The 13,492-nt window shown below is 47.7% G+C and overlaps 1 protein-coding gene across 1 annotated transcript in view; it reads right to left on the reverse strand.

The window, feature by feature from the left end:
* The window catches only part of Lrrk1 (leucine rich repeat kinase 1), a 129,063-nt gene extending 117,387 nt beyond the window's left edge, over positions 1-11,676 (reverse strand). Inside the window, exons 1-2 of the mRNA XM_021167567.2 lie at positions 11,314-11,676; positions 4,497-4,711 (exon numbers count right to left, since the gene is read on the reverse strand). Of these exons, the coding sequence (XP_021023226.1) occupies positions 4,497-4,593 (97 nt within the window). The 5' untranslated portion in view covers positions 4,594-4,711; positions 11,314-11,676. The remainder of the gene's footprint in view (positions 1-4,496; positions 4,712-11,313) is intronic.
* Between the last annotated feature and the right edge of the window lie 1,816 nt (positions 11,677-13,492).

A 13,492-nucleotide genomic window follows, 5' to 3' on the forward strand; every position in this document is an offset into this window, starting at 1 on the left:
CGATCAAGTGCAGATTAGGGAAGAGGGGAGGACTGAGGCTTTGAGTAAGCTACCACCTCAGGCTCTGGCCACTCAGAGTGGGGGTAGGGGTCCTTAGCGCCCACCCATGGCAGGCTAGAGAAGGTGGGGGCTGCTCTTTCTCTATACCCAGGAAGCCACAGGCTAAGGGTTGGTCCATAGACAGACTGAGGTTAGAAGAAGGTTAAGCACTATGGGAGCCAAACATGCCATGGGGACTGCCCGTCAGAGCATCCGGAAGCCTCAGCCTAAGAAGGAATCAGCAAGGAGAGCCAGGATTCAGCCGTTAGCAGGAGGCACATTTAGTTTCCAAAGAAAGGGCTGAAGGGATTTAAGCTGCCTTACTGGGCAGAACTAGTTAATAGCAGGATAGAATTCACGGCATCCGCTTCCTAAGAAAGCCACATATCTCTGGCTTGCCAGTCAGTTCCCTATTGCTAGACGTGAGCAAGCACCTTATGGAAAAATACTTGAGAGGCCTCAATCTCAGATTAAGGTAAATGTTACAAGTCTCCCTTAGCCCAGAGCTCACGTAGCTGGGCTCGGTTTAACCACCGCCTGCGTGAACTGACCACAGCTCAGCAGACTATCTTCCAGTCACTCCTCTTTGCCCACTTAGTAAGACACCATGTACTTGACCCTCAATGTAGAGACTCAATGTGCCCCTGTGCTCAGATTGGAGAAGATGGCTCCACTGACCTGTCTAGCACATGCACCCCACACATCCCAGCAAGCACAACCACACACTGACACAGAAGCATACAGGCTAATGTGTTAGAGGCATTTCCCAGTACGATCTATTTCCTGGAAGGCATGAGGAGTCCCCACTTGGGCAAACGATGTGGTTACAGTGACATGGCAGATAATTAATGCATAGTTTTAAAAGCCAAAGGAGGACGAGGAGGAGGAGGAGGAAGGTGAGGAGGAGGAGAAAAGGAGGAGGAAGAGGAGGAAGAAGAAGAGGACAAAGAGATTTCAAGTAGCTATGTAACAACCTGGGATTTGAAGCCCCTCTGGGATGCTCCATCTTCTTTGATCCATGCTGGGTCTGGCAGTTAATAGTGCTTTAAGAGGTAGGTAGCTGTTTCACATCTTTCAGGGACAAGAGCAGGACCCTCACACAAAGATGGGTCCCCTCCAGCCCCTCCCCATACCTTCAGCTGTGTAGGAGAGGCTGAGTTATCTGGAAGTTTCCTAGCTGATCTACTTTCCCAGGTGCCTCGCCTTAGCTGGTAGAGCAGGTTTTTCCACTCTAGCTGGTATGGGCATACAAAAGAACATGCCATGCTTGTCAAAGGAATGTGTCTAGCTGCTAGACTCTCGAGCAGAGGAAAGGGCTGGCCGCTCCTCCTGCCCATCATCGGAAAGCCACAAGGCTTTCTAAAATGACTCCTCCAGCTCCTCAGAGTCCCTCTCTGGCATTCTCATGAGGGGCATGGTGAGCACACAGGCCACCTGCTGTGATGCTGCAGTTTGGTCTGTGCTTGCAAATGCCTGAGCTTTGTAACCACCCTAAACACATCCAAGTCAAGATAGGTAGGGCTATGCAGAAACACACAGCACACATGAATGCACGGCATAAAATAGCACTTCCAAAGAACTCTGGAGCGTCAACAAATGTGAGTTTTTTTTCTCCCAAAACAGTTCATGCAAGTTTGTAGAATTTGGCCATTTTAAAAGATGTTTATATGCTAGGGACTTATCAAAGATGGCGAGCTGCCCCTCTATAATCTGAGAATGATTGGTTTCTCCTCTGGCAGCTGACTTTTCTTAGTCAGGACTGCAAAAACAGGTCTGGAGCAGTCTTCCCTGACATGAGGCTGGTAGATGCCATTGGGAGAATCGAGCTGAGAGGTTAAGACACTCCCTGGCCTCAGAATGTGTTGGGGAGGGACGTGGGGGAGGGGGCAGGAAGGAACAACCCATATCTGAGGAGACCTTCAAACCCAAAAGTGGACTCTGAAGAGGGCTCAGGTAAAGGAGACCTGAGTCTAATGCCACTTATTCCAAAAAGACATTGATGGCAAAGGGACGGCGAAGCACGTTTGACCTGGAGTGTGAGTCACAGCTCTGCAGGCTTGTTCCTAAACAAGCACTACCCCTCGATGCCTCTCAGCCACCCCCTGGCTGTGGTCTTGGTGTATACAGACATCCCCTGACTTATATAGTTTCCAATTATGATCCGGTATGATAGTACAACATGCATACAAGCTTTCTGTTTTCCACGTACAAAACAGCACTTAATCAACTGCATGAGGCACCAGGCACTTCATTATAAAACAGGCTGTGCTGGGCATGGTGGCGCACGCCTTTAATCCCAGCACTCGGGAGGCAGAGGCAGGCAGATTTCTGAGTTCGAGGCCAGTCTGATCTACAGAGTGAGTTCCAGGACAGCCAGGACTATACAGAGAAACCCTGTCTTGAAAAACCAATAAATAATAAATAAATAAATAAATAAATAAATAAAATTAAATAGGCTATGTGTGAGATGATCAGCCCATCTTGGAAGAGTACAGGTGTTCTGAGTGCAGGGTAGTTCTGTCACCAAGGGTGGAGAAGCACACATTGAGATATTGTCCAAATGTCCCCGTGCTCACACCTCACACCTATTTTTATCCTTTTCTTCAGGAGAGCTAAAAGGAGTAGCAGGAGGGATGGAGGAGCTGAGCTGGAAAGGATGAGATTTTACCTGAGTGGAAGACAGCATTGTACTCCCCTGGTCACCCTGATTATACTCACAAAGCACCTCTGGGGGAAAAAGACAGAAAATTTAAAAGATGCGAGTCAAACACTCTGGGACATTTAGTGCCGGGGCGAGCGAAGTCAAAACAAAACAAAAATTAATTTGATTTATGTGCAAAAAAACATCATCCCAGTTAGTGCTAGCTAACTAATTGTTGCTATGGCTAAGGGCACGAAGCCCCTTATACTCAATATGTGGGCTCTCTCAAAACATGTGCGACAGACAGCCTGTCATTTGAGAGTAAGTGTACTAGGGGCTCAGACAGGGTGCAGGTGGCAGTTCTGTGACTTAGGAGTTGTTGACCTTAAATAAGGTTCTTGATGTCTCTCATCTTCAAATTCTCCAGCTAGCATGTGCAAAGCTTTGGAGAAAAAAAAAAAAAAAAAAACTCAGGAAACTGAACAAATGTCTCTGCTTAAAGATTCCTTCATAACACACACACACACACACACACACACACACACACACACGTAAACAAACAGATAAAAAGCATTGTCTCCACAGATCACTGTGAGGATTTAGTGAGATTATTTGATAAAGTGCTCAGATCCTGGCCCTAAGACACACACTGTCAGCAACATCCATGATATGCCATTGGTATTAAAGCATTGTGGCTCTGATGGAAAATCTTTAACCTGACTTCAATCAGCCTGTCTTATGGGAAGAACCTGAAAGCCACGTATAAAAATATAGGAATGTGCTGCTTTAGGGAAGAGTAAACATTTAGATGTAACTCAAATGTCCAAATAGAAATTAGGTATTAGGCCCGGTGGCAGTGGCACACACCTATAACCCCAGCTCTTGGGAGGCAGAGGCAGGTGGATCTCTGTGAGTTCGAGGCCAATCTTGTCTATAGAGGGGATTTCAGGACATCCAGGACTACACAGAGAAACCCTGGCTCAAAACAAAGCAAAATGAAATTAAGTACTGGATGAATAATTTCACTAGTGGTCCCTGAAGTTTCCCTTCATCCCAGGACCTGGGCAGTAATTGGTAGTTGTCATGTACAGAAGGCTAGGAGACAGCAGCATGTAAGATCGCATCAACCTTGTAAATAGTTCAGAGCAGTGGTTCTCAACCTGTGGTCCAGACCCCTTTGGGGGTTGGAGCCGCCATTTTACGGGGGTTACCTAAGACTATCAGAAAACAGATTTTCACATTACAATTCATAACAGTAGCAAAATTACAGTTATGAAGTAGCAGCAAAAATGATTTTATGGTTGAGGGTCATCACAGCATGAGGAACTGTGTTAAAGGATCAAAGCATTAGCATGGTTGAGAACCACTGCCATAGAGTGAAACCCAAGTCACTTAACCACAGAGAAACAGACTAAAGGGAACAGGTGAGCCACTGCCTGTAAAGCCATTGCCTGTAAGTGCTGCTGTTGGCATAGTGGGAACTTAGGTGTGTCTTTTTTTTTTTTAAACTTCTCTTTTTCTCTTCTCAGTTGTTCTTTGGTAAACACGTATTTTTATAGTGTAAAACCAGGAAGGAATCCTCATTTTTTTAAAAATCCTTTGACTAATATGACATCCCACTTTCATATTCTCTGAAAGCATAATACATTTTGTACATGACCTCTCAATTTTAGGAATTTAAATGAGAATCCCAAGATACAGAAAAATCACCAAATAATCACAATTTTATTTTCTTTGGTTGAAAATACCCATTCTTAGTGAGCCTAAGGTCTCTATAGGCGGAGCATGGCAGCCCCTGCTCAGCCCCTGCACTTACCATTATGGGTCTCCATGGCAGGTCCTGGACACACAGCTAATCCCTCTGTCCCCACACACCAGTACATACTGGGTGGCCGCTGTGACGTGCCAGCCATCAACCCCCCAGGCAGCAGATCTCCAAAGGAAAGTCTCGCTGTTGTCACCGCAACCACCACTGTGCAGGTGGGCCGAAGCACGGACACCTAGTCATGTCGCTGCAGACACACGCTCATCCTGGTGGGGAAAGACATCAAATTAGAACGTTTTCCAACTCGAGTCCTCTTCTGCAGGCCCTTCAAGATATTCTCCATTGTCATGGGCTTTCCCCTTTCTCTGTATATTTCTTCACAGTCCGTGTGTCTGGCCAAATCTGAAAGGACAATGACCCCTCCCATCCCACCGTGACGCGACTGAGCATCACTGTTTTTATGAACAGTGACCTCTGAGCATCACTGGCTGTGTACACCTGCTGTTTGTTCCACACTATCCACTGTATCTTACACTGGAGCAGCCAGGCCCTGTATGGAACCCTGATGCCGCCAACACAGCAAAACTAGGCCTCCTGTCGGCAGGACGAATGCTTCAGCTGGGGTGGGGTGGGCACATGGCTGCTCACAAGACCCTTGCTCGGGACAGATATCTATGGATGCTTGGGGGTGGACCCTAAATGACAACCAGGCAATGGTCCCAAAGAGAAAGCATCTAGGAGTTGTTACAGGTTATAACATCGCATGAACCCTGTAAATGTTGCCTCTCTCCAAGGGGATATTTGATAATATCTAGAGATCTTTTAGGTTGTCACAATGTGGGGAGGGGGTGCTATAGGCACATAGTGGGTAAAGGTCAAATGTAGGCAAGTGTTTTTGTGTACTGTGTAAACTTTACCCTTGTGTTATTCAAATGCTGGCTTTTCTGCCCTCATATCTTGTTTCATTCCAGACATGGCATTGTAATGCTTATGTCAAAAATCTCCTGTCTCAAGTTTGTGTAAACAATTCTTACTAGTTATTATCTACCTTGTGAATAAATGCTGATCATCCAATGGCTGGGCAAAAAAGAGAATAGGTCAGGATGTCCACCAACCAGAGGAAGGAGAGGGGGAGAGAGGGAGAAAGCAGGGAGAGAGGGAGAGAGAATGAGAGGGAGGGAGAGAGAGGGATAGGGAGAGAGGGAGAAGAGAGGGGGAGAGAGGTAGGGAGAGGGAGAGAGGGAGAGGGAGAGGGGGAGAAGAGAGAGGGAGAAGAGAGAGGGAGATTTGGGACAGTGGCAGGATGGAGGAATTGAAGCCATAAAGAAGGGGTCTGAAGAGTGAGATCAATAACAATATGCAAGTAACATGGGATGGGTCTGGGAGGGAGCCAGATTAGCTTAAAAAGTAAAGATAGGTCATGTAATTGATCATCTGTTGAGGCACAGTTTTAAATAAATATTGTTTTTTCTGTGTGATTATTGGTATAAGGTAAAGAACTATAGCCACTGGATTAATTCAGTTAACATTTATATTAAGAACAATTCATTTTCAATCAGAGGTGTGGCTAAATAACTTACAATTCATGGATTTCCTGGCCACATAAACTTCTAACCAAATTAAGAGTCATCTCCTAAAACTTAACAGATTCTGATCTGAGGCTAAGCACATGGTGGAATCCCATTGGCCCTGGAGACCCTCCAACATGAATGCCCATGATGCTTTGCTGCTTTGCTGACAGTACAGAAGGGCCTGCTTAGACCTGGCCCAGGACAGGAAGGTGCTAGCACATGAAAAAAAAAAGTGTATTCCTACTAGTGTTACCATAGTCCATTCTATACATAAAGTGCACACCCATAAGCATTTAAGACTCTAAAATTGAGAATGAGAACATAACCAAAATTAGCAAGAGCTAATAGTTGTATAAGTGACACCTCAGACAGAGAGGGAAAGAGGGAGAGAGGGAGAGAAGGAGAGAGAGAGGAAGAGAAGAGAGAGAGGAAGAGAGGGAGGGAGGGGGAGGGGGAGAGGGAGAGAGGGGGAGGGAGAGAGAGAGGGAGGGAGGGAAGGAGAGAGAGGGAGAGAGAGGGAGGGAGAGGGAGAGAGGGAGAAAGAGAGAGAAGGAGAGAGAGGTAGAGAAAGAGAGGGAGAGGGGGAGAGGGAGAGAAGACGAGAGGGAGAGAGGGAGGGAGAGAGGGAGAGAAGAAGAGAAGGAGAGAGGGAGAAAGCCTAGTGTGGCTGTCAAGGTGCAGGCTGCTTCCATTAGGTGTTGGCAGTGTGACATCCAGTTGAAAGTTTTTTTCTCTGTTTTCTCACCTGCTGAGAATAGACCCTCACACCCTCTACACCCTGGCAACCTCAAAGGGCTAGTGGTGGTGGGGGGACTTCACGGAAGACAAAGTTTGAACAGCCACACTCTCCAACCCGGCTAGTGTGGCCCCTACTTAGAGAGAGGACTTAGGAGGTCACTGGTGTCTCATGCCTCCCCCCCCCCCCCTTCTGATGAACACTTTCAGAATATCACTGTGTCCCAGCATGCAGGTTCCAGAAACTTCCCCGAAACCACGTAGGCACTGAGCAAGCCACAGAACCAAGCAGAACTAAAGGGTGCTTCCAATTTCTCCTCTAAAAGCTTAGGAATGAGGCCCCTGCCCTTGGTGGGTGGTGGGTTGGGGTTGGGGTAGGATAGGGTTGGGGCAGACTCTTCCAGGCAGGAGAAGGTGTGGCCAAGAGGATCCACATCAGGTCTCGCTCGTATAACCCATACTTCTCTGAACCAGAGGACACATCATCAAAGAAGTGTATTCAGAGGTTAGAAGTCTGGCCCGCACAGAGAGGAAAGGCAACACCAGAGAGCCAGGCAACATCCCGGAGGTTCTCAGAAGCTTTGTGAGTTGGTACAACCCAGCTTGAGAGATCAAGTTGAGAAAAGAGCCAGGGAGAAGAGCCTCCAAACAGACCCTGTTTAAAAACCAAGGCTCCAAATTACACATTAAATTCCAGAAATCAAGAGTCATAGCTATCATCTGCTTCCAAGCACATTTCTAAAGCTAACTAACATACAGGATACAGTAAGATCCCCAGGGGTGGAAGTCCTTACTCAGAACAGAAATGGCTTGGCACATAATGTGTTTAGGCCACACACACACTCTCTCTCTCTCTCTCTCTCTCTCTCTCGTTAAAACACTGTATATTAACTCTCACAGCACGCTTGGTTCCCCTTTCAGTTTCCTTTCATAAATCATACCACAGGCAGAGGATTCTGCCATAGGGGCAGTTTTAAAATCAGCATTTTTATTTTGACTTTTAAAACCCTAAGGTAGGTGCTTTAAGACGAGGTCACTGGAGTTACTCCATCTTTGCCCACACAGCTCAGTGCTTCCCTTAGGCGCAGAGCAATGCCCAGATCACTGGGGTAGATTACAAGAGTTTTCATTCTGTGCCCTGCAGAAGGCCCCTCGAGAGGCTCTCTTCGGTAGCTGACTATTTTAATAGTGTTTTAAAACATTGCCCATTTCCTTCTGCTAACTCTTCATGCCTGTATGAATGAGCAAACCTAAGTACTAATGCATAACAAAGGAGCCATTTCAGTGAAGACAGAGTATCTATGAATTTATAATGCCAGCGGGAAGGAAGACCCTAAAACAAGTCTTTGCTACAAGGTTTCTGACCAAGGAGAGTCACTTGTGTTTCTACAGAATTTAGGAAGGACAACCGAGACAGAATGTTTGACCGAAGCATGCTGGGATAGATCACATTAGCTAGCTCCTTCTTGAGTCAAAACCTGGTGGAGATAAACAGCCTATGGTTGTAGACATCTCCAGTGCTTTCAGCATCCTCTGATCAACATTCATGCCTACAAAAACGGACGTCAAAATATCATGGAGTGGGAGGCCCAAGAACTATGTTGTTTGAAGCCCCACATGAGTGCAGAAAGTTGGGGAACAGAAAGGTTCCCCCAGTATGAATGCTGCACATCTAACTCAAAGTTCTTCTTCCATTAATCCGGCACTGTATCTACCACTCTCCACAGGTGGCGCCTGACACAGTTGTGACAAGGTTGCCACAGTCAACAAAGAAGACTCTGCCCTCAGGAGCCCCAGCAGAGACCCTGAGTAAGTAGGCAGGAGATAAACAGAAGGGAGGGGCCATGAGGATGATGTAGAAGGAAAGGGAGAGGCTGTGTAGGTTTGGGAGGCACATGGAGAGACATGGGGCAGCAAAGCAGACACCTCAAGCTGGAGAGAGAGGCTGGGAACAGTGGGCTAGGGCCAGTGGGATGGCAGAGAGCTGGAATGAAAGGGAAGGGTGCCCCTAGATTTCATGCCAACCACAAGAGGAGAGTATTGGAGACTCCATGAAGAGGAAGGACACAGCCCATCATAGAGTCATTAAGAATGTATGCACACCATTCTGTTGCCGTGGGAAAACCCACTAGTATACCAATAAAGGGACACAGCTATAAAATGGCTCCTGATGACACATGGCCATACCCACAAATCAGAGCACATCTCAGCCCACCTCAGAGAAGCTTCGTGCAGTAGATGGGAGTTAGCACTGAGACCCACATCTGGACAGTGTGCAGAGAGTGAGAGAATTTGAAGCCCTCTATTCGAACTGGGATTTCTTTGTCATGCTCCTCCCCTCAAGGCTCAGGGATCTATGGGTAAGAGTAGGTAGAAAGATTGTAAGACAGAGCAGAGCTGATGCCCGTATGAACACATAGAGACTGTGGAAGCAAGCACTGGGCCTGAACAGGTGCAAACCAGACAAAAATCCCAGCACCAAGAAAGGGAAGTGGCACAAAGTCCCACCTCTCAACCAAGAAGCTATGTGCAAATGTGATACCAGCTGGGATAAGGAGAATCAGAATTCAGCCTCACACACACACACACACGCACACACACAGAGAGAGAGAGAGAGAGAGAGAGAGAGAGAGAGAGAGAGAAAGAGAGAGAGACAGAGAGAGGGAGGGAGGGAGGGAGAGAGAGAGAGAGAGAGAGATCGATCCACGATTTTTGTGTGCTTTTGTGGTTTGTCCGGTTTGTCTTAGTATTCTTCGTTTTGTTTTTGACAGAATGAACATCAAGTTGGATGGATAGAGAGAAGTATCTGGAAAGAGTTGGGGCTAGGGAAAAGCAGATGAAAAAATATATTGTATACATAATTTTAAAAAGAAACATTAAAATAAAGAATGACTATATACTATATATCCAGAGCGGAGGGAGGGACACATGGCAATTTGGACTGTGTAGGAGTTCGTATGTGCATCAGCCCTGTTGTGTCTCAGAAACAGAAGAAGGGAATGGACTGGGCCCACAAGACTACTCTGGGATGATTTCTAGGGTTCTTATTTTTAATCTCTCTCTCTCTCTCTCTCTCTCTCTCTCTCTCTCTCTCTCTCTGTGTGTGTATGGGGCGTGCGAATGTGTGTGTTGAGATCATCAGATGATCTGCTGTTGGTCTTTGCTTTGCACCATGTTTGAGACAAGGCTTCTTCTTCACCGTTGCCTACACAAAGCTAGCTGACCAGTGAGCTTCCAGGGAACCTCCCATCTTGAAGTGGGATTACATCCCATCTGGGATTACACCTTTATCTCATCTGGCTTTAAGCGGATTCTGAATCTGAATTCAGATCCTCACACGTGACCAGCAAGTGCTTTGTATACCGAGCCATCTCCTTAGCTGGTTTATTTAGTTATAATAATTATATCCAAGCTATTAAGGAGACTGTTGCAGGTGTGGGAGAAGGAAAGGTTTGGCTGACTGGAAAAGCCCCTCTAAGGACAAGTTAGGTGTTGGTATGCTATATTCTTCTGCAACATGAGCAAGGACAATGAAAACCAAATCACAGAAAGAATTCAATGCTAAAGTTTTTCAAAGTGTACAAATCGTAGGTCCTTTGATGCTGCTATGTGAGTGTGAGTGACCCACTCATCAAAAATAGGTTATTTGGTGAGAATTTGCTAAGAGCACGGCCTTTAAGGCCCTATTTATCCTGCTCCGGTTTTTGCAGGGATGAGCATCATGTAAGAGAAAAACGTAATGGCCTCAAACTGTTAAAAGCCAGACTGAACTGGCTGTCAGCATCCCTAGAGTCTCTCCATTGCTGTCTTTCTTACTGCCCCTCCAGGAATTCTTCCTCTCATCCATTAAGGACTGCCACTGGATCAAGCAACAGAGCCCATAGGCAAAGTGATGGGACCACAGGGTGAGAAACATGCCCCACGCGTGGAGCAGGGGAAGACCTCCAGACCATCCAGTACTACCCGGCTGTCCCGCGCGGGGAGAGCCTCGCTGGGCCTTTGCCTCCCGCCACTCGGGCCCACGAACTCCCACGCGCACCCACGCTTAGACCCCACCCCCACTCCCAAGTTAAAAGTCAGGCTTTTTAATTTTTTTTCAAACGCAAAAGAACTTTGTAGTCGCCCTAGTGTTTCCTACTTTTGTTTCTGAACTCGGCTCCCCGCCCCCGCCCCGCTCCGATCCCAGGCTGGTTTTCGGTGTGCCCCAGCTCCTGGGTTCCAGCTCTGCACTCGCTTTAACCCTTCAAGGGGCGAGGGTCGCTGTGCAGCCCAGAGAGGCAGCGAAGAGACCCCGGGCAGCTCGAGTTCCAGACGCCCACCGGAGCTGTGACCTGCGGGTCCCGGACACAGGCCGGGCTCCGGAGCACGCGGTCGCCCGGGGTACGGGGTGCTGAGCTGGAGAGAGGGGCTGTGGGGCGAGGCGAGACGCAGGGCACAAGCAGGCGACGGCGGCTGCACGCGGGGACCCGGGCGCGGGACGAGGTGGTGCGGGCAAAGCTTGGATCTAAGGTGCGGGCTTCGCTCGGGTCCTCGGACAGGGCGCGGGTCGGAGCAGCACTTACCTGCGGCGGCAGGGTCTGGAAGCCGCGGATCGGCGACATCAGAGGGCCGGGGCCTGCCGGTCCTACCGTACTCTGCCCTGCAATGCTCTGGCCGCCGGGGGCCAGACGCACTTCCTCAATCCTGCGGCCGCCTGGCGGGCGGAGAGGGCGGGTGGCGCGGAAGCAGGGCCGTGCCAGAGGGTCGGCCGCCCCCGACCTCCCCTGGATGGCCTGCCTCGGTTTCCCTAGCTGCAAGATGTCGGTGACCAAGCTCACTGCTCTTGTGCCTCGGTAGACACTTGGGTCTTGAAACTTTGTGGACTCCTCTCCAAATTTGAATGCTTTGCTGTCTTCCCTGCGGACAGGCACACTGACAAGGTTGCGCCTTTCCTACCCTGCTCCAGTAACAGATTAATTTTTATCCTGTTTGTTGGCCATATACTGTGACTGTAAATATTAAGAGAGAGAGAATATTAATGTGTGTGCAGGTCTTTATGGAGCGGTGCAGAAACTACATTTTAAAAGTTGATGTTTTGTAAACTGCGCTTTTTCACCACACGAGTTCGCTAACTTAAATTATGGACGTTTGCAAAGATATTACTAGTTGATGAATATTTTTCGATTTTCGAACTCCGGAGTAGCTGGGATTACAGGCTCATGCCACCCTGACTGGCTGCTTGTGGCGATGAGGTGGAATGTTGTCAGTTGACTCCACTGAAGTTAATAACCAAACGCGTCTATACACTCAGCAGGCAAGCTTCGGATTCCGCTCCAGTTTTCCCCCAGAAAAGGTAATCCTTGGTAGAAAATCAGTACCGCATCCAAGTGCTTCTTACTGGTAAGAACGAATATTCCCGAGACCAAGTGCAAAAAACATGGACAGACCGCCTCACTGGCAGCTCACAGAATTTGAGAAGCAGTGGGCCGCCTGAGATATTTTGGGAACACCTCAAGTGTTTGTTTAGAGTTGGAGTTTGTATCCCTAGTTGGCAAGGGCACTACCTCGCAGCTCTCCTACTTCGCTTTTCTTTTCCTCCATCGAACACTGTTCCAAAAATGTAGGTGGGGTTCTGCAATCCTGTCCTCACCACCGAGGTCCTCAGACCAATTAGCAAGGCCAGCAACATGACTGCTATGGAAAAGTCCCTAATAATTTGCAAGGCATGGCGTCAGCAGTTTGAATGAGCCTGGCTTGGTGGCGCCTCCAGGGCATACATACATCACTGCCACCTAGCGTTACTAAAAGGAAGTCCATGCCTAGAGCCAGGACCAACACTAAGAGGACTTGTGTTGCCAATGCACTTTAAACAAACTTAGAAATAGGTTAGGAAAAGTGCCCAATTTAAAACAAACAAACGTCTGGAATATTCGACACATATATGAGCTTTTTTGAGATGACCATGTCATAGTATTCAAACTGTACCCAGTAGGTGTGTTTTAATCACAAGTTTGCAAAGGAGACAATTGCAGAATAGTTAAAATTCCTCCTCACTTCATCTTCATTCCTGCAGACCCATGTTCTTCTTGGGTTTGCTCATATTCCACCCTGACTTTCAGTCTGAGGTTGGAATTACCCTGTCTACAAAGGGGTCCTCTGATAGACAGTGGTCAGAGGTAGAGCAGTCTCACCCACCTCCCTGAATGAGCATGACACTGCGGAGGCTAACTGTTCCTTTTGTCTTCTGGCACTCGATTTTACTCAGCCAAATGCTCACTTTTGTCTGATGTGTCCCTCCCCTCCCCTGCAACAATGATTTAAAGACCCTCCCCCAGTCTCCACCTACAATCACAGTCGGCTACAAGGATTCTAGTAGGCATTAGAAAGTAGGCACCCACCAAGAGCTGAAACTAGAACATCCCATAATGTCTTCTTTGAGAGAATGTGTCCAAGCGCGTGCATATAATTGCACCTGCACACCCTTATGCACACATACTCACACATGTCTCTAGAGTGGTTCTGTTTAGGCAGGCGTGCTCTAATTAATCAGACAATAGAAGATGTCATTTTAATATCATCCTATGCTCACATTTGGATCAGATATGAAGTGCTCATCTATAGCAACACATGCAGAGGGGCATACTGAGAAAGCTCTGGTGCAACCTCCAGCACCATATTTTAAGGGGGTGATGTTTTCACAAGTGTCAGAGGCCTGGGCTTGCAATGCTAATTTCACAGTTTGATCGTTCCAGGCCTACACAA

This window comes from Mus caroli, chromosome 7 (genome assembly GCF_900094665.2).
Source record: "Mus caroli chromosome 7, CAROLI_EIJ_v1.1, whole genome shotgun sequence".
In the NCBI taxonomy this organism is placed as follows: domain Eukaryota; kingdom Metazoa; phylum Chordata; class Mammalia; order Rodentia; family Muridae; genus Mus; species Mus caroli.